At 44.8% G+C, this 20,129-nt stretch overlaps 1 protein-coding gene across 1 annotated transcript; it reads left to right on the top strand.

Moving 5' to 3' along the window:
* The first annotated feature begins 103 nt into the window (after positions 1 to 103).
* On the top strand, positions 104 to 19,104 carry LOC115129395 (adhesion G-protein coupled receptor G4-like). The gene is made up of 28 exons (XM_029659686.2): positions 104 to 259; positions 2,050 to 2,132; positions 2,345 to 2,971; positions 3,277 to 3,374; positions 3,484 to 3,542; positions 3,896 to 3,950; positions 4,228 to 4,268; positions 4,368 to 4,516; positions 6,482 to 7,330; positions 7,455 to 7,562; positions 7,739 to 7,830; positions 7,937 to 8,004; positions 8,112 to 8,148; positions 8,403 to 8,428; positions 9,350 to 9,492; positions 9,815 to 9,944; positions 10,815 to 10,921; positions 11,117 to 11,321; positions 11,473 to 11,638; positions 12,327 to 12,476; positions 12,989 to 13,108; positions 13,202 to 13,354; positions 13,461 to 13,582; positions 16,691 to 16,959; positions 17,267 to 17,372; positions 17,481 to 17,767; positions 17,914 to 18,015; positions 18,134 to 19,104. Exons 2-28 carry the CDS (start codon positions 2,057 to 2,059, stop codon positions 18,292 to 18,294), a joined length of 4,506 nt encoding a protein of 1,501 aa, XP_029515546.2. The 5' UTR covers positions 104 to 259; positions 2,050 to 2,056; the 3' UTR covers positions 18,295 to 19,104.
* Positions 19,105 to 20,129: the final 1,025 nt, after the last annotated feature.

A 20,129-nucleotide genomic window follows, 5' to 3' on the forward strand; every position in this document is an offset into this window, starting at 1 on the left:
GTTGCCTTAGTTATGTTTATTGCTCTGTGTCTGATTAATAAGTAAGCCAGGATACAAAAGGAGAGGGCGTGGAGGTCTTCTTAAAGAGGAAGACATTGTAGTCTCCCTCATTCAACAAAGACTATTATCCCAGGAGGCCAACCTTTTCTCTTAACCTTCCATTTGGCGTTATAGACATGTAAGAGACAGTTTATTCAATTCTAATTGGCTTGTTTTAACTGGCGAAGGACATTGCTTTTTGGACTGGGGGATGACACAGGTAAGTCATAGTTTTGTTTGCATGTACAGTACCAGTCAAGTTTGGACACACCTACTCATTCCAGGGAATTTTCTTAATTTTTTGAATTTTTTTTTACCATTTACCATTTTTCTACATTGTAGATTAATAGTAAAGACATCAAAACTGTGAAATAACACAAAAGGAATCATGTAGTAACCAAAAAAGATAGTCACCTGGTATGCATTTCAATTAACAGGTGTGCCTTGTTAAAAGTACATTTGTGGAATTTCTTTCCTTCTTAATTCATTTGAACCAATCACAAGGTAAGGGTGGTATACAGAAGATAGCCCTATTTGGTAAAATACCAAGTCCATAGTATGGCAAGAACATCTCAAATAAGCAATATATATGTTGCAAAAAATATGTTAAAAAAAGACAAGATATTTGTCCTCTGAAGTGGTGGAGGGCTTAATAAAAAAATGAATAAAGACATGAAGGTCAGTCAATCTGGAAAATTTCAAGAAGTTTTAAAGTTTCTTCAAGTGCAGTCGCAAAAAACATCAAGTGCTATGATGGAACTGGTTCTCATGAGGACCTCCACAGGAAAGGAAGACCCAGAGTTACCTCTGCTGCAGAGGATACGTTAATTAGAGTTAACTGGTTCTCATGAGGACCACCACAGGAAAGGAAGACCCAGAGTTACCTCTGCTGCAGAGGATACGTTAATTAGAGTTAACTGGTTCTCATGAGGACCTCCACAGGAAAGGAAGACCCAGAGTTACCTCTGCTGCAGAGGATACGTTCATTAGAGTTAACTGGTTCTCATGAGGACCTCCACAGGAAAGGAAGACCCAGAGTTACCTCTGCTGCAGAGGATACGTTAATTAGAGTTAACTGTCTCTCAGGAGGACCGCCACAGGAAAGGAAGACCCAGAGTTACCTCTGCTGCAGAGGATACGTTCATTAAAGTTAACTGCACCTCAGATTGCAGCCGAAATAAATGCTTCACAGAGTTCAAGTAACAGACACATCTCAACATCAACTGTTCAGGGGAGACTGCGTGAATCAGGCCTTCATGGTCGAATTGCTGCAAAGAAACCACTATTAAAGGACACCAATAAGAAGAAAAGTCTTGCTTGGGCCAAGAAAAACGACCAATGGCTATTAGACCGGTGGAAATCTATCTTTTGGTCTGATGAGTTCAACTTTCAGAATTTGGTTCCAAATGCCATGTCTTTGAGAGACACAGAGTAGGTGAATGGATGATCTCTGCATTTGTGGTTCCCACCGTGAAGCATGGAGGACGAAAGGGCTATTTGACCAAGAAGGGGAGTGATGGAGTGCTGCATCAGATGACCTGGCCACCACAATCACCCAACCTCAACCCAATTGAGATGGTTTGGGATGAGTTGGACCATAGAGTGAAGGAAAAGCAGCCGACAAGTGCTCAGCATATGTGGGAACTCCTTCAAGACTGTTGGAAAAGCGTTCCAGGTGAAGCTGGTTGAGAGAACGCCAAGAGTGTGCAAAGCTGTCATCAAGGCAAAGGGTGGCTACATTGAAGAATATAAAATATATTTTGATATGTTTAACACTTTTTTAGTTACTACATGATTCCATTTAATAGTTTTGATGTATTCACAATTATTCTACAATGTAGAAAATAGTCAAATTAAAAAAAAACTTGAATGAGTAGGTGTGTCCAAACTTTTGACTGGTACTGCATATTGTACTGTTGTCTGATAACAGTTCTATTTGCAGATATACTTCATTGTTCCCCATTTTCTGACATGATATTTACATGGAGAGATATTCATCTTTTGTTTTAGACTGGTGATGGATTCTGCCAGGAGGCCCTGTTTCATAACCGTGTGTTTGTGGGTACTGGCAACCACCTGTCTTCCATATTCCGGTATGGCCATAAATAAATCAAATCAAATTGTATTGGTCATATACAAATATTGAATGAAGTGATTTTGAAGCAATTGTATAAACGCTAGGGTAAAAGTAGTGTCAATAGAATGCATTATGGCTGAAGACTGAACTCCACTAGAGGAGGTTTTGTCCAATTGTCCCCAAAATGTCCAATGTCAGTGTGTGACGTTGGTTCTGTGTTTGTGCCAGGCTCCCAGAGCCCCAGCCTGTGGGGTAAGAAGGCGGTGTTCTTGGGCCGTCCATGTATGTGGCAGCTGGGTAAGGAGTGTGTAATGCCCCTCCTGGAAGAGCTCAGTGTGTGTGTGCAACTGTGCCGGAAGATCGCGACGCCTGAGTGGACCGGCTTTGTGTACAAGGCGCCTGGCAACAGGCAGGTAGAGCTGGGGCTTGCAGGCCGGGGAGGGCTCCTGGTGGCATGGCTGTTTGGGCAGGAGTGGTCGGTACCAGAGGACCTGCCCCTGGAACACTGGCAAAACGTCTGCCTCACCTGGTCCAGCAACTCCGAGAGGCTCAGACTCTACATCAATGGGAGCAGTCGCCTGGACGCCCACGTTAACGCCAGCCTGTCCCGGCAACTGGCCCACAATGGCACCCTGACCCTGGGGGTGTCCCATAACATAGTAGATGGGGTGATGGAGTTTGAGGATGGGAAGAACTTCCTGGGGGACATAAGCCTGTTCAGGATGTGGGGGCGGGAGCAGACGGCTGAGGAGGTGAGGGCCCATAGCTGTGCCGATGGGAACGTGGTGAGCTGGGACACCCGTGACTGGGACTACCAGAGCTGCCTACCTGAAGATGACACTAGCCTCCAGTGTGGTTAGCTTCCATACTTATTGTCTTCTACTGTATTCTATTTTGAGTCCTATTGAGAAAGTCAGCCCTGGGCACCATTCTATTCTATTCAAAGGGCCCCACTGAACAAATGTACAGTGAAGTGGAAAACATGATTGTGACAAAATATGTATTCTTTGAGTAAGTAGGGAGATTTCATCCTCTTGATATAATGTGTGAGGGAACATCTGTAGGTAATGTGAGGGAACATCTGTATGTGATTTCTATAATGGAATATCTGGTTAATGCCCTGTCTTCTCCGGTTGGATTGTCTCGGTCACCTTTCTTAGCATGGTCAATGTTCAAAATTAAAATGAAGGCCGTCATAGCACAACGGCACCCTCTTGACAAGCCTGTCAATTCCCCAGAGGACATCATACGCAAATGGGTAAGAAGAATGTGATAAAGGATTGCTTTTTCCATTACATAAAGGTGCCATGATATTCAATCCCAGTTGAATATGAACCCTATTTGTCTCTTTTGTCATTTTCCATCAGCTGGGGACCATATTTCCTGGGAACATTTCTGTGCGTGACATCTTTGTGTCATCTCCAAGGTAGTTTCATGTGTCAATTGAATGGAATTGTCCATTGGAATATAATGTACAGCATTGCTTGAATGGGGAGGGTGTTTTTGTATGTGTGTGTGTGTGTGTGCATGCGTATGTGCGTACGGGTGTGCAAGTGTGCGTGTATGTTTGTGGGTGCTTGTATGTGCGTGTACTATAGCGAAGCCATATCTATATGAGAAACCAACATAAAGAACAAAACTGTCTAGACTTTCAACATCTTGTGTGAATATGATGATGTGTGTATGTGTGTGTTGAAGCAACCTAGAACATTGAAATGAACACTGCGTGGACACATGCCCCTTAGCCTAATCTCTAGTTTTATCTGTGTTCCCACACAGCCAGATCTGTCAAGTGGGCTATAATCCTAGTGTGCGAAACACAGAGAAAGCTCAGGTACGTCACTGTCCAGTGCCTCAATTTGATTTTCCATAACGAGGATTGCAATATCCTCAGAGAAGCACCGTGCTGCTGATAGGGACAGCACTGAAGGGCTCCAGATAACGTTGTTATTCAACAGGACAGGCAGGAAACTGTCAGACAGGCTTTCATCGTAAACCCTTTTGTCAGGTCACAGACGAGGGGAAAGGTAAACTCATGAACAAGTGGGAGAATTGTAATTAAGAGACCGTACAAGTTAGAACTAAAATCATAAATATGTGTTTGTTTCCAGGAATCAAGAAAAATGGAGTTCAACTCAACTTCTGACAAGTGGTATGAGGAGAATGCATAAGGATGCATGAGGATGCATAATGGACATTATAGTTTCTAGTCTGATGTTGTGTTGCTTCACTGTAGTGTCTCTCTCCATAGTGTCAGCTGTTTGGTCTATGTGAGTGTTAGTCCTGAGACTGATGTTGGAGCGGCCCAGAATGATATCTTTGGAAAGCTAAGTCTAGCCTTCACCTCTGGCCAAGTCACCCTTATTGCAGACCCCAGCAGCCTCAGTGTACGCCCCATAGGTGGGTACACACACACACACACACACACACACACACACACACACACACACACACACACACACACACACACACACACACACACACACACACACACACACACACACACATACACACACATACACACACATACAGTACCAGTCAAAAGTTTGGACACACCTAGCTGTACAAGAGTTTTTGTTTATTTTTACTATTTTATATTTTATGCATATAGAATAATAGTGAAGACATCAAAACTATGAAAAACACATATGGAATCATGTAGTAACCAAAAAAGTGTTGAAAATATATTTGAGATTTGAGATTCTTCAAAGTAGCCACCCTTTGCCTTGATGACAGCTTTGCACACTCTTGGCATTCTCTCAACCAGCTTCACCTGGAATGCTTTTCCAACAGTCTTGAAGCAGTTCCCACATATGCTGAGCAATTGTTGGCTGCTTTCCCTTCACTCTGCAGTCCAACTCATCCCAAACCATCTCAATTGAGTTGAGGTCGGGTGATTGTGGAGGCCAGGTCATCTGATGCAGCACACCATCACTCTCCGTCTTGGTCAAATAGCCCCTACACAGCCTGGAGGTGTGTTGGGTCATTGTCCTGTTGAAAAACAAATTATAGTCCCACTAAGCGCAAACCAGATGGGATGTCGTATCGCTTCAGAATGCTGTGATAGCCATGCAGGTTAAGTGTGACTTGTTCTAAATAAATCACAGACAGTGTCCCCAGCAAAGCAGCCCCGCACCATCACACCTCCTCCTCCATGCTTCACGGTGGGAACCACACATGCGGAGATCATCCGTTCACCTACTCTGCATCTCACAAAGACATGGCGGTTGGAACCAAAAATCTCATGAGTCCAAAAGACAGATTTCCACCGGTCTAATGTCCATTGTTCATGCCTCTTGGCCCAAGCAAGTCTCTTCTGCTTATTGGTGTCCTTTAGTAGTGGTTTATTTGCAGCAATTCAACCATGAAGGCCTGATTCATTAGTCTCCTCTGAACCGTTGATGCTGAGATGTGCCTGTTACTTGAACTCTGTGAAGCATTTATTTCGGCTGCAATCTGAGGTATTTCTTTGGGCTGGAATTTCTGAGGCTGGTAACTAATGAACGTAACCGTTGATGCTGAGATGTGCCTGTTACTTGAACTCTGTGAAGCATTTATTTCGGCTGCAATCTGAGGTATTTCTTTGGGCTGGAATTTCTGAGGCTGGTAACTAATGAACGTATCCTCTGCAGCAGAGGTAACTCTGGGTCTTCCTTTCCTGTGGCGGTCCTTATGAGAGCCAGTTTCATCATAGCTCTTGATGGTTTTTGCAACTGCACTTGAAGAAACTTTCAAAGTTCTTAAAATGTTCCATATTGACTGACCTTCATGTCTTAAAGTAACGATGGACTGTCGTTTCTCTTTGCTTATTTGAGCTGTTCTTGCCATAATATGGACTTGGTCTTTTACCAAATAGGGCTATCTTCTGTAAACCACCTCTAACTTGTAACAACACAACTGATTGGCTCATTAAGAAGGAAAGAAATTCCACAAATTAACTTTTAACAATGCACACCTGTTAATTGAAATGCATTCAAGGTGCCTACCTCATGAAGCTTGTTGAGAGAAAGCGCAAGAGTGTGCAAAGCTGTCATCAAGGCAAGGGTGGCTACTTTGAAAAATCTCAAATATAGCATATATTTTGATTTGTTTAACACTTTTTTGGTTACTACATGATTCCATATGTGTTATGTCATAGTTTTGATGTATTCACTGTTATTCTACAATGTAGAAAATAGTAAAAAATAAAGAAAAACCCTTGAATGAGTAGGTGTGTCCAAACCTTTTACTGGTACTGTACATATTCACATAGACACCTACAAATAGCATGCCCACACATGCACATGGATTCAAATGGATTGCACATTCATATTTTTGCACGCTGTTATGCACACTGTTGTGTAATATCTTGCTCATTCCTCACAGGGGCTTTCCCCAACGCAACAGCTTCTCCTCCCACTGACACCAACACCACTACTGGCTCACCAACCAGCACCACTGCTGGCTCACCGACCAGAACTACTACTGGCTCACCAACCAGCACCACTGCTGGCTCACCAACCAGCACCACTGCTGGCTCACCAACCAGCACCACTGCTGGCTCACCAACCAGAACCACTGCTGGCTTACCAACCAGAACCACTACTGGCCCACCAACCAGAACTACTACTGGCTCACCAACCAGCACCACTGCTGGCTCACCAACCAGAACCACTGCTGGCCCACCAACCAGCACCACTGCTGGCTCACCAACCAGCACCACTGCTGGCTCACCAACCAGAACTACTGCTGGCTCACCAACCAGCACCACTGCTGGCTCACCAACCAGAACTACTACTGGCTCACCAACCAGAACTACTACCTTCTCACCAACCAGCACCACTGCTGGCTCACCAACCAGCACTACTACTGGCTCACCAACCAGCACCACTGCTGGCTCACCAACCAGAACTACTACCTTCTCACCAACCAGCACTACTACTGGCTCACCAACCAGAACTACTACCTTCTCACCAACCAGCACCACTGCTGGCTCACCAACCAGAACTACTACTGGCTCACCAACCAGAACTACTACTGGCTCACCAACCAGAACTACTACCTTCTCACCAACCAGCACTACTACTGGCTCACCAACCAGAACTACTACCTTCTCACCAACCAGCACCACTGCTGGCTCACCAACCAGAACTACTACTGGCTCACCAACCAGAACTACTACCTTCTCACCAACCAGCACTACTACCTTCTCACCAACCAGCACTACTGCATCAGGTGACACAGTTCTTTCATAAAATAGAAATGCTGGACTGCTGTGCACTAAGGAGGACCTGAAATTGGCTTCCATTCCATTTCCACCAATCTATTCTAAAGAAGCTGGTTCCTTTCTTGTCTGTAGACCCTGGCTCTCCTTCAGAGACATACCAACCATCCATTGGAGTGCCTGCAAATCCCACTGGCCTGTCTACAACCAGAGAATCTTTAGACTTCAACTCAACAAAACCTGGTCAGCCAATATGACACATTTGATTACCTGTCTGCTAACGCTACAAATAAGCTTCATTTTCATAGAAAAATATCAGTGGCTCTAAAATAAGTTTATTTTCCATAGGTGTAAGACCTAGGTTGAGAGATGAAGGCTGTTCAAATGTACAATCATTTCCACTGTTATGCTGTTATTAGGCATTGCATCCACCTTCTACAGAGTTAATGTGAAACTGAATATGACAACGACTGTAACTGGCAACGACCCAGGGGAGACCATTCAGAAGTGGGTAAGAAACACAACAACAACAGCATCGGCACTGGAGGATGATAAACGTACAACAACATTCTCTTCAGCCTAACGGTCGACACAGCGTCTTTTTGTCTGGGTTACAGCTTCAGAGAAACCTTGGGAAAGTCAAGATGAACGTATTAAACATCAATATTTTAAACTCGACTTATAAGTAAGTCCTGGCATTAACTGCATTATGACCTGCTGTGTAGCATAAGAAAAATAAGACCCTGAGGTGTGCCTTTTAACGGGGGCTTGTTCCTTGTGTTTTTGTTGTAGAGTCAATGATCATAAAAAGATTCAAGAACTGGAGATGGTGAGGCTGTTTTAAAAACAAATGACTGTATCAACATTGGAAATTGATTTAGGGTGTAACTACATTTAATCATAATCGCAGCAGTAAGGAACCAGTTATACTATTGCGAAGATTAATGAGCATAATCTTTATTACCACACTGTAAGTTTATGGCTTTCAATATGAGTAAACAATTTATTGCCCACTAGTCATGAATTGTTTTTGGTTAAGTAAGATGTATAGTGCATATTTCATTGTGGTGTCTTCTCTGTTAGACTGCTGAGCTGAGGCATGAGAAAAGGTAAGAGATTATAAAAAAGGTAAGAGATGATAAGAATGGAAAGAGATGATAAAAAAGTTAAGAGATGATAAGAATGGAAAGAGATGATAAAAATGGAAAGAGATTATAAAAAAGTTAAGAGATGATAAGAATGGAAAGAGATGATAAAAAAGTTAAGAGATGATAAGAATGGAAAGAGATGATAAAAAAGTTAAGAGATGATAAGAATGGAAAGAGATGATAAAAAAGGTAAGAGATGATGAAAAAGGTAAGAGATGATGAAAAAGGTAAGAGATGATAAAAAAGGTAAGAGATGATAAAAAAGGTAAGAGATGATAAAAAAGGTAAGAGATGATGAAAAAGGTAAGAGATGATAAAAAAGGTAAGAGATGATAAAAAAGGTAAGAGATGATGAAAAAGGTAAGAGATGATAAAAAAGGTAAGAGATGATAAAAAAGGTAAGAGATGATGAAAAAGGTAAGAGAGTATAAAAAAGGTAAGAGATTATAAAAAAGGTAAGAGATGATAAAAGAGGTAAGAGATTCTTTTAAAAAAAGTAAAAAAACAGTTGCCATTTTGTTATGTAGACTTGATAGATATTGATACCAACATGTTGTGTTTTGTTTTTCCCCAACTTGTTTTAGTATGCTGTTGACATTTCAGTAACCATTTTTTTTACTGAATCTGTTTTTTTAAATGTACCTTTTATTTAACTAGGCAAGTCAGTTAAGAACAAATTCTTATTTACAATGACAGTCTACCAGGGAACAGTGGGCTAACTGCCTTGTTCAGAGGCTGAACAACAGATGTTTATCTTGTCAGCTCAGGATTCAATCCAGCAACATTTCAGTTACTGGCCAACGCTCTATCCACTAGGCTACCTGCTGCCCCAGGTTGGTCACCAGGTTGGTTTTGGGTTTTCATCCCACATTTTATCTGTAGGTTTAGATGTACCTTCCAGGTTGAGGATGCTGATGCACGTAATGTCACGACCACTCAAACACTCATCACTGACCTTCTGTCTGGGAACCATGTTGATGAAGAGATCCAGGTTGACCGCAGAGATGTCCACGTTTCACATATAGGTACAGTATGGCTGACCTTTGACCTTTCCTCCATCTGTATTTGATTTTCCAATCTATTTTAGAGTGAATGATTGGTGTCCACCCAACTACTGTCACCAATCATACTTTCTCAGATCATACTTCCAAGAGGGAGGCATGGAAGAAAGAAAGAAAGAAAGAAAGAAAGAGAGAGAGAGAGAACGAGAGAGAGAGAGAGAAAGAAAGAAAGAAAGAAAGAAAGAAAGAATGAAAGAAAGAAAGAAAGGAGGAAAGGAGGAAAGGAGGAAAAAGAGAAAGGAGGACGGAACGTGCCTGACTTATTAACCTATTTTCCCCTCTCCAGATCCTGGGAGCTGTCCTAAGGACACCCATGAGAGTTTCTGGGGCGTGTATAAATGGCCAATCACAGAGGTCCAGGTGACAATAACTATGATCTGTGAGAAGAACCTTGGATCAAGGGCTTCCAGGAAATGGTGAAGGCCCAGCTAACTTTACATTTGCAATAATGCTTGTTAATTGGGGTCGGAAAATCTCATGGCTGTAGTGATGATGGTGGGAGTACCATAAATGGTGGTTTATATAGTAGATACTGTGAAGTAAAATGATGTGCATTATATTCCATGGTATGGTAGATCGTGTAATCTTTATTCAAACAGTTTCTTGCTGAATCATCTTAGCGCTATACGTCTTTCTGAGGATTCAGAATATGTCTTTTAACCTGTTCAATACCAGAGCTGTGACTACGGTCAAAGGGCAAGATCATATTTCTATGGATAAATCACCCGTTGCCATAGAGACGGCTCAGCGAAGAGATCCTTCAAATGTCTCCTAGACACAGTGCAACCCTGTCACACACGCTCTTACCTATGTGCACACAATCACTCAGTCACAGAGGTGACACTGGTGGACCTCTCAGTGCGAGCAAGAATCCATTTCCTTCAATTGAATTGGGTGGACGGAACGCCTCTGGAGTCAGAGTGAAACATTGTCCTAGCGTGTATTATGCTAGCAGTGATACATTATGCCAATGTTTATTTAGCCTACCAGGGGAAGGTTGTCTGCAGGAAGTAAACGTTGAAGGGAAAGAAAAGGATCATCACCTATAATTGAAAGAAAGCCCTTTGACTTACGTTTCCCATGATGCCTCCGTAGTCCACCCTTCTTCCTGAAACGTCAATACACAAAATATTTTTTTAATCATCGTAAAAAGAGGTGTGCAATTATGCAAAATAGTAACACATTGTTTATTGACAACAGATCAGAACAAGACAAGACTGGTCCTCTCGTCTTCTGCTCATTTCACCTTCATCTCTTTTTTCTCCTGGCCCCCTTCTTCCCTTTAGTGAGTTAGATGGAGTGACTGAGAAAGCCAAATGGGCTAAGCCAAACCTGAAGGCATGCAAGCCGGTAATCACCATCTCTGATCTGGATAAAGTCACCGTCACAGCAAGTAAGTGCCTTGTGCAGTCTAAATACCAGTCACTAGGTTTTGGTGAAATAACAGTCATTTGTTATGTTGTACTGTAGCTATGGAATGCATGTTCTTCCCTAGCCTCTTCCCCTGTGTTTTTCAGTAGTATTATATTAAAATATTCCACAGTGCAGTGTGCTACATAACATTGGACTTTGTGTCTTTTCCTCCCAGACAACTCAGCAGATGTGATGGACATGATTAAGAACCTCCTGGGTGACGAGGGGGACCTGAGTGACTCCCAGCTGGCCACCGTGGTCCAGAAGCTGGATGAGGTTCTGTGGGTCAGCACGGTGACCCCTCAGCTCGGCAGAGATATTGTCAACATCGTCGCTGACATCCTGGTGTCCAATTCGGACCTGTCAGCGGTCGCCAATGAGTAAGGGGAAGGGGCAATGGGGAGAGGGAATATGGTTGCCAGATTTCATGTAATTGTTCCTTTTTTCTGATGTCACCTGTGTATTTTCCTCCTCCTCTGCTGTTCTTTATGACAAATTTGTCACTCACATTTTCCATCATGTTCCCAACAGAATTCTGGGTATCACAGACAGCATTGGGGACCAGATGGATTTCCCCGAGGAGTCACTAAATGTGACTGTCCCTTCCCTGGCCCTCTCCATGATCAACGTAGATCCAGAGCAGTTCCAGGGCCTCACGTTTGGTGTCTCCTCGTTTTCGACTGGCCTTGTTCCAGAGGTAAAATTGTAACATGACCCTATTGTCTGGTCAAGCACTTTCTGTATTTGACTAGCAGTGAGTATCACAACTCAGAGATACAGTGTCCATGGTCCAGCAGCGCAGCCAATTTCCTGTCAATATGTCCATATAAATGTCCCGTTCTTTATTGCTCCCTGTGATATACTGAGCCCTTCCTACTAAAAATAAATGACATAATTAACTGGACTGTTTTTATTCCATTTAAATGAGGACATGTCCTTAAGGGAACAGAGAAATGTTTGACACATGTAGATGTTATATGACACATGTAGATGTTATATGACACATGTAAATGTTATATGACACATGTAGATGTTATATGGAAAAAGGAAAAGATAAATAATTCTGCATAACAGCAAATGTGAATTATTATGTGGACATTCCAAGTTTAACATTTCCTGCACTGCAGAAAAGCTCTCCTGCAACAGGGTGATCAAATTAAGATCCTACATCTGTAGCATTAATTTCAACTGTGCTGAAACAGCAAATAGTAATGAAAATATGACGATTTACAGAAACAAGAACATTGTTTATTCCAACATGTGTCCATTGTTTTCCTTGTGGTGCAATGACCTTTAATTCCATGATGAAATGTAGTTATATATGTCCACTTGAATAAATCATTGTACATGCGTTTTGATGATTTGTACACCACTTTCTTTTATAGACCTATGTCAACCAGACGTTCTTGAGTCGGCCTTGTGATGGCACAGTTGCATCCATCTCCCTTCCGCAGTCCCTTCACAACTTCTTCCCCCAGGGAAACAAAAAAAAGAGAGTTCAGTTCCACTTCTATGGCATACAAGAGCTTTTCAAGGTACCTGGTTAAGAATGACTTGATGTCGTTAACAACGTATGAGGTGCATCATGATTTTTGGTTAATTATTCATTAATAACCTTTTACCTCAGTGGGCTAAATCATGGTCACACAGAGTGTTTCTTGGTAGTCTTAAACAAATCTACTCCGAAACAAAAGTATACACCTCACACACAAGGTTATGGCTTAAAAAAGAAGACACCTGTACCATGTCAGATATAGAGTTGAAATGTATAACATTTTGAGTTTGCATCCCAATATTACACTTAATATATATCACAGAAAACTGAAATATATATATTTTTAAACGTTTGACATAGAAACAGCAAGTTTTTAAAAGTAATTTAGGAAATGATGAACAATATTAATAACGTTCCACCCATGAGGCCACTAGAGGGCGATGTGGTCACTTGACTGCAGGAAGCTATGGAAGGATGGCTTACTTATTTCGAAGGGAAGCTTACAGCAAACGTACAGTAGTTCAGTGTTAAAGGTTTTATGATCATTCACAGGACCCAGCAACCAACTGGACGCTGAATAGTTATGTGGTGTCTGCCAGTGTCAACAACAGCAATGTCAGCAACCTCAGGGATCCCGTGGTGGTGACACTTCGTCACCTCAAGCTGAAAGAGGTGAGGAATGAAAAATAGCTTCACCTTACCACTGAACATAGTGATGTTTCTGCTTTAGAGCCTGACTAGCTGCACCCTTTGCTTCCCCAACAGAAAAACGACAAGGTGGAGTGTGTGTACTGGGACTTCCAGAAGAACAATGGGAGCGGTGGATGGGACAGCAACGGCTGTGAGACACTTCCAATTATCTCCGCTTATCAGACCACCTGCCAATGCTACCACCTGACCCATTTTGGCGTGCTCCTGGTGAGTCACTTTTGTCGTCGACTGAGGGAAACAAAAGACATTAGTGCACTGCATCTGGACTGATATGAGGCTCCTATTGACCTTTGGCCTCTGTGGTGTCCTACAGGATGTGTCCAGGACTCCTATCGGTGAGGCTGACCAGGAGATCCTGACGGTCATCTCTTACCTGGGCTGTGGTGTGTCCTCCATCTTCCTGGGCATCAGCCTGCTCACCTACGTGGTCTTTGAGTAAGTCAGCATCTGGACAGATAGTCAAGGAGGCAGATTCATGGATGGGACAGACAGGGCAGACTATTTGGTGATATTACTACACACTATGTTCTATACTTTTCTGTAGCCTTTCACATCACATTCTCCACCTCTCCTCCTTTCTACATTTACATTACATTTAAGTCATTTAGCAGACGCTCTTATCCAGAGCGACTTACAAATTGGTGCATTCACCTTATGACATCCAGTGGAACAGTAGTGCATCTAAATCTTTTAAGGGGGGTGAGAGGGATTACTTTATCCTATCCTAGGTATTCCTTAAAGAGGTGGGGTTTCAGGTGTCTCCGGAAGGTGGTGATTGACTCCGCTGTCCTGGCGTCGTGAGGGAGTTTGTTCCATCATTGGGGGGCCAGAGCAGCGAACAGTTTTGACTGGGCTGAGCGGGAACTGTACTTCCTCAGTGGTAGGGAGGCGAGCAGGCCAGAGGTGGATGAACGCAGTGCCCTTGTTTGGGTGTAGGGCCTGATCAGAGCCTGGAGGTACTGAGGTGCCGTTCCCCTCACAGCTCCGTAGGCAAGCACCATGGTCTTGTAGCGGATGCGAGCTTCAACTGGAAGCCAGTGGAGAGAGCGGAGGAGCGGGTGACGTGAGAGAACTTGGGAAGGTTGAACACCAGACGGGCTGCAGCGTTCTGGATGAGTTGTAGGGGTTTAATGGCACAGGCAGGGAGCCCAGCCAACAGCGAGTTGCAGTAATCCAGACGGGAGATGACAAGTGCCTGGATTAGGACCTGCGCCGCTTCCTGTGTGAGGCAGGGTCGTACTCTGCGGATGTTGTAGAGCATGAACCTACAGGAACGGGCCACCGCCTTGATGTTAGTTGAGAACGACAGGGTGTTGTCCAGGATCACGCCAAGGTTCTTAGCGCTCTGGGAGGAGGACACAATGGAGTTGTCAACCGTGATGGCGAGATCATGGAACGGGCAGTCCTTCCCGGGAGGAAGAGCAGCTCCGTCTTGCCGAGATTCAGCTTGAGGTGGTGATCCGTCATCCACACTGATATGTCTGCCAGACATGCAGAGATGCGATTCGCCACCTGGTCATCAGAAGGGGGAAAGGAGAAGATTAATTGTGTGTCGTCTGCATAGCAATGATAGGAGAGACCATGTGAGGTTATGACAGAGCCAAGTGACTTGGTGTATAGCGAGAATAGGAGAGGGCCTAGAACAGAGCCCTGGGGACACCAGTGGTGAGAGCACGTGGTGTGGAGACGGATTCTCGCCATGCCACCTGGTAGGAGCGACCTGTCAGGTAGGACGCAATCCAAGCGTGGGCCGCGCCGGAGATGCCCAACTCGGAGAGGGTGGAGAGGAGGATCTGATGGTTCACAGTATCGAAGGCAGCCGATAGGTCTAGAAGGATGAGAGCAGAGGAGAGAGAGTTAGCTTTAGCAGTGCGGAGCGCCTCCGTGATACAGAGAAGAGCAGTCTCAGTTGAATGACTAGTCTTGAAACCTGACTGATTTGGATCAAGAAGGTCATTCTGAGAGAGATAGCTGGAGAGCTGGCCAAGGACGGCACGTTCAAGAGTTTTGGAGAGAAAAGAAAGAAGGGATACTGGTCTGTAGTTGTTGACATCGGAGGGATCGAGTGTAGGTTTTTTCAGAAGGGGTGCAACTCTCGCTCTCTTGAAGACGGAAGGGACGTAGCCAGCGGTCAGGGATGAGTTGATGAGCGAGGTGAGGTAAGGGAGAAGGTCTCCGGAAATGGTCTGGAGAAGAGAGGAGGGGATAGGGTCAAGCGGGCAGGTTGTTGGGCGGCCGGGCGGACGCGAGATTTCATCTGGAGAGAGAGGGGAGAAAGAGGTACAAGGTAGGGCAGTGTGAGCAGAACCAGCGGTGTCGTTTGACTTAGCAAACGAGGATCGGATGTCGTCGATCTTCTTTTCAAAATGGTTGACGAAGTCATCTGCAGAGAGGGAGGAGGGGGGAGGATTCAGGAGGGAGGAGAAGGTTGCAAAGAGCTTCCTAGGGTTAGAGGCAGATGCTTGGAATTTAGAGTGGTAGAAAGTGGCTTTAGCAGCAGAGAGAGAAGAGGAAAATGTAGAGAGGAGGGAGTGAAAGGATGTCAGGTCCGCAGGGAGGCGAGTTTTCCTCCATTTCCGCTCGGCTGCCCGGAGCCCTGTTCTGTGAGCTCGCAATGAGTCATCGAGCCACGGAGCGGGAGGGGAGGACCGAGCCGGCCTGGAGGATAGGGGACATAGAGAGTCAAAGGATGCAGAAAGGAGGAGAGGAGGGTTGAGGAGGCAGAATCAGGAGATAGGTTGGAGAAGGTTTGAGCAGAGGAAGAGATGATAGGATGGAAGAGGAGAGAGTAGCGGGGAGAGAGAGCGAAGGTTGGGACGGCGCGATACCATCCGAGTAGGGGCAGTGTGGGAAGTGTTGGATGAGAGCGAGAGGGAAAAGGATACAAGGTAGTGGTCGGAGACTTGGAGGGGAGTTGCAATGAGGTTAGTGGAAGAACAGCATCTAGTAAAGATGAGGTCGAGCGTATTTCCTGCCTTGTGAGTAGGGGGAAGGTGAGAGGGTGAGGTCAAAAGAGGAGAGGAGTGGAAAGAAGGAGGCAGAGAGGAATGAGTCAAAGGTAGACGTGGGGAGGTTAAAGTCGCCCAGAACTGTGAGAGGTGAGCCGTCCTCAGGAAAGGAGCTTATCAAGGCATCAAGCTCATTGATGAACTCTCCGAGGGAACCTGGAGGGCGATAAATGATAAGGATGTTAAGCTTGAAAGGGCTGGTAACTGTGACAGCATGGAATTCAAAGGAGGCGATAGACAGATGGGTAAGGGGAGAAAGAGAGAATGACCACTTGGGAGAGATGAGGATCCCGGTGCCACCACCCCGCTGACCAGAAGCTCTCGGGGTGTGCGAGAACACGTGGGCAGACGAAGAGAGAGCAGTAGGAGTAGCAGTGTTGTCTGTTTCTCTCTGTGTCATTGGCTTATTTCTTCCTGTGCTTCATCTGCCACTCACACTATTCTTCTCATTCTCACCCTCTTTCCATTCATCTCCCAATATTCTCTCTCTCTCTCTCTCTCTCTCTCTCTCTCTCTCTCCCCCACTCCGTCACAGGAAGCTGCGTAGCGACTACCCATCTAAGATCCTCATCAACCTTTCTGTGGCTCTGCTGGGCCTGAACCTAGTCTTCCTGCTGGACTCCTGGCTGTCCTCCTTCGGCAGCTACGGTCTCTGCATCAGCACGGCAGCCACGCTGCACTACTTCCTGTTAGCCTCATTCACCTGGATGGGCCTGGAGGCCATCCACATGTACTTCGCTCTGGTCAAGGTCTTCAACGTCTATGTCCCCCTCTACATCCACAAGTTCTGCGCCCTCGGCTGGGGTAAGGCAGTCTGAAGCAAAATAAGGACACTTGTATTAAAATATTTTAGAGCAAGAATTGTATGACTACAATTATCTTTTTTTATTTGCTTGTCTCGGAATAACATTCTAATATGTGTTGAGAGCCTTGAGTCGATAAAAAAAAAAAGATCAATCAATTCAAGGCAAACGACAGTGATTTACTTTCCTTTTCGACGCTTTTGTATTGTAGTCAGTGTTTGAAACGTTTACACAGGCCCTGATCTAACGGATTGGCTGACCATGTTTGATGAGGGAATAGAATGAAGAAGTTCTCTGTCTCCACACAGGCATTCCTCTGGTGATTGTCAGCATGGTCCTAGCCGTAGAGAAGGATGCCTATGGCAATGTTCTATCTGAGGCCTCCCTTGACTCTCTACAGGGCTCTGAGCCATTGTGAGTGTGCTGCACGGCCAGTTGACCAGTGTTACTGATACAGGTTATTGATAGGGGTGTGTGGCAGTTCATCACATCCATGTTATTAATCATCTCTCCCTTTCTCAGCTGTTGGATGCAGAGTAATGTTTTCTTCTACGTCACGGTCGTGTCGTTCGTGCTGCTGGTCCTGGTCTTTAACGTGGTCGTGTTCATTGTGGTTCTGGTCCAAATCCGCCACATGCATACCAATAAGCCTGCAGCAACAGGAAACAAGCGCTGTGCCATGCATGATTTGAGAGCAGTGGCCAGTCTCACCTTCCTATTGGGTCTCACCTGGCCAATAGCCTTCTTTACCTGGGGACCAGCCAGGGTCCCTATACTCTACCTCTTCTCAGTCCTCAACAGTCTGCAAGGTAAGGGGACCAATATAATAGTGTCTATTGTACAATAAGGTATGGAAGAGAGAGAGAGAGAGAGAGAGAGAGGCAAGTAAGCAGGCAGGTGGAGACAGAGATAGAAAGAGAGAAGCCCCATTATCTTCTCTCCGGCTGTGTTTCAGGGTTCTTTATCTTTGTGTTCCACTGCCTGATGAAAGAGAATGTGAGGAAGCAGTGGAGGATCCATCTGTGCTGTGGCCGATTCAGGCTCAATGACTACTCAGGTACAGTCGATGGACCTCCAAGCAGTTTGTCTGCTAAATGACTCAAATGTAAATGTAAATATGATTCATAGAGAGTGTTCCTGAAGTTGCTTCATTTTTACCTTTGACCCGGGTTTAGATTGGAGCCACTCCATGACGATGGGCAGCAAGACCAAGCAGAACCAGCTGGTGCACCGCTCTCCATCTGTCAAGTCTGTCAACACCTCCTCTAGGAAGATCTCTGATGACTCCACTACAGCTAGCTGTAGCTCTGGCACACCCTACCAACAGGGGGCCTAGTCTACTGTAGCTCCACCAGGAAGCCTAGCTCCACCAGGGGGCCTAGCCTAGCTCCACCAGGGAGCCTAGCTCCACCAGGGGGCCTAGCCTAGCTCCACCAGGGGGCCTAGCCTAGGTCCACCAGTGGGCCTAGCCTAGTTCCACCAGGGGGCCTAGCTCTACCAGGGGGCATAGCCTAGCTCCACCAGGGGGCCTAGCCTAGCGCCACCAGGGGGCCTAGCTCCACCAGGGGGGCTAGGCTCCACCAGGGGGCCTAGCCTTGCTCCACCAGGGGGCCTAGCATGGCTCCACCAGGGGGCCTAGCATGGCTCAACCAGGGGGCCTAGCCTAGCTCCACCAGGGGGCCTAGCATGGCTCCACCAGGGGGCCTAGCATGGCTCCACCAGGGGGCCGAGCCTAGCTCCACCAGGGGGCCTAGCATGGCTCACAGGACAGGGACACTGAACTTTACACAACATGTGCTATAACATCCTTCATCTGAAACAATGGGAAAAGCTTGAGCTCAGGACATCATAGCAGACACCTGAGTTCAGGCCATTCTGAATTGCACTGTCGTATGTCTCTCTGCAGTGCAGTCTCAACTTCCTCAGGACATAAACATAATCTAGGTTTAAGTGTTAGCCTGTTCTGTGCATTAAAGGACACAAACTCTATGAATGATGTGTGTTGTAAGTGGACTATTGTTGTAGTAAATGATCAATATGTTGGTACCTTGTGCATTCTATCTGGCAAATTGCATTTCTCTTCTCCATAATGTGTTTCTGTTTATCTTTTCATGATGTTAAATTAAAAACTTTTGCAAATAAAGAAGAGGAATGAAAACCTTGAAGTGTAAAGAGTCAACGACACTTCAAAACCTTTCTTGACTTCACAGAAACCTATATTTCCAAAGCCTCGTAATGTAGGCATTCCATTGGGCTGTCTCTCACCATTTCAACAGGAAACAATCCATGACATTTAATGAAACAAGTTATGTTAACCACCATCTCTAAAAGACTTGAAGGTTGATGAATGTGGTTTGTTTAGCATAGCGGGGAATCTTTTATTTTCAGTCTTTTCTCCATTCCTCCATCTAAAATACACCTTATGAATATAGCACTCTTCCCACACTTGCATTTTGACAGAAAGATAAGGCTACGTGGTCCATTCAAAAGGTGCCGAATGTAAACGTGGGGACACTTCAATGGAAAGACATCTGACAAGGAGGATCTGTGTCAAGCATATTTTTTTAAAATATATATTTTTTACCTTTATTTAACTAGTTAAGAACAGATTCTTATTTTCAATGACAGCCTAGGAACAGTGGGTTAACTGCCTGTTCAGGGGCAGAACGACAGATTTGTACCTTGTCAGCTCGGGGGTTTGAACTTGCAACCTTCCGGTTACTAGTCCAACGCTCTAACCACTAGGCTACCCTGCCGCCCCAGCATAACATCTCATGTTGTTTCAGCTGTATGGTTACAAGGCAATGTGTCCTTGTGTTGACTAGTGAAACGATGTCTGCATCACATCTTCATTGGTGGCTGGGACTTTGATTGTAGTTCTCTGTACGCATATGGAATACCGTCTCCTTTTCTAAAGAGAGCTGTTTCAAATAACCATTTCAAGTCTAATATAGAATATTTATTTATTGCATTATTGCAATTACCTTACTGTCTGAAAATGGTCAGCTGTCTGCATTCTGCCCGTCGGAAAACATCTATGCTGAGCATACAATGCTTGTCTTAGATTGACATGAGGATTATTACTTGCACAGTGCACAGAAAGTAAGAGCATGTAAATATCACAAATCAATAGCCATTCTATAACCTTTGAACCCTTCCAATATCAAACTG

This window comes from Oncorhynchus nerka, linkage group LG5 (assembly GCF_034236695.1).
Source record: "Oncorhynchus nerka isolate Pitt River linkage group LG5, Oner_Uvic_2.0, whole genome shotgun sequence".
NCBI lineage: Eukaryota > Metazoa > Chordata > Actinopteri > Salmoniformes > Salmonidae > Oncorhynchus > Oncorhynchus nerka.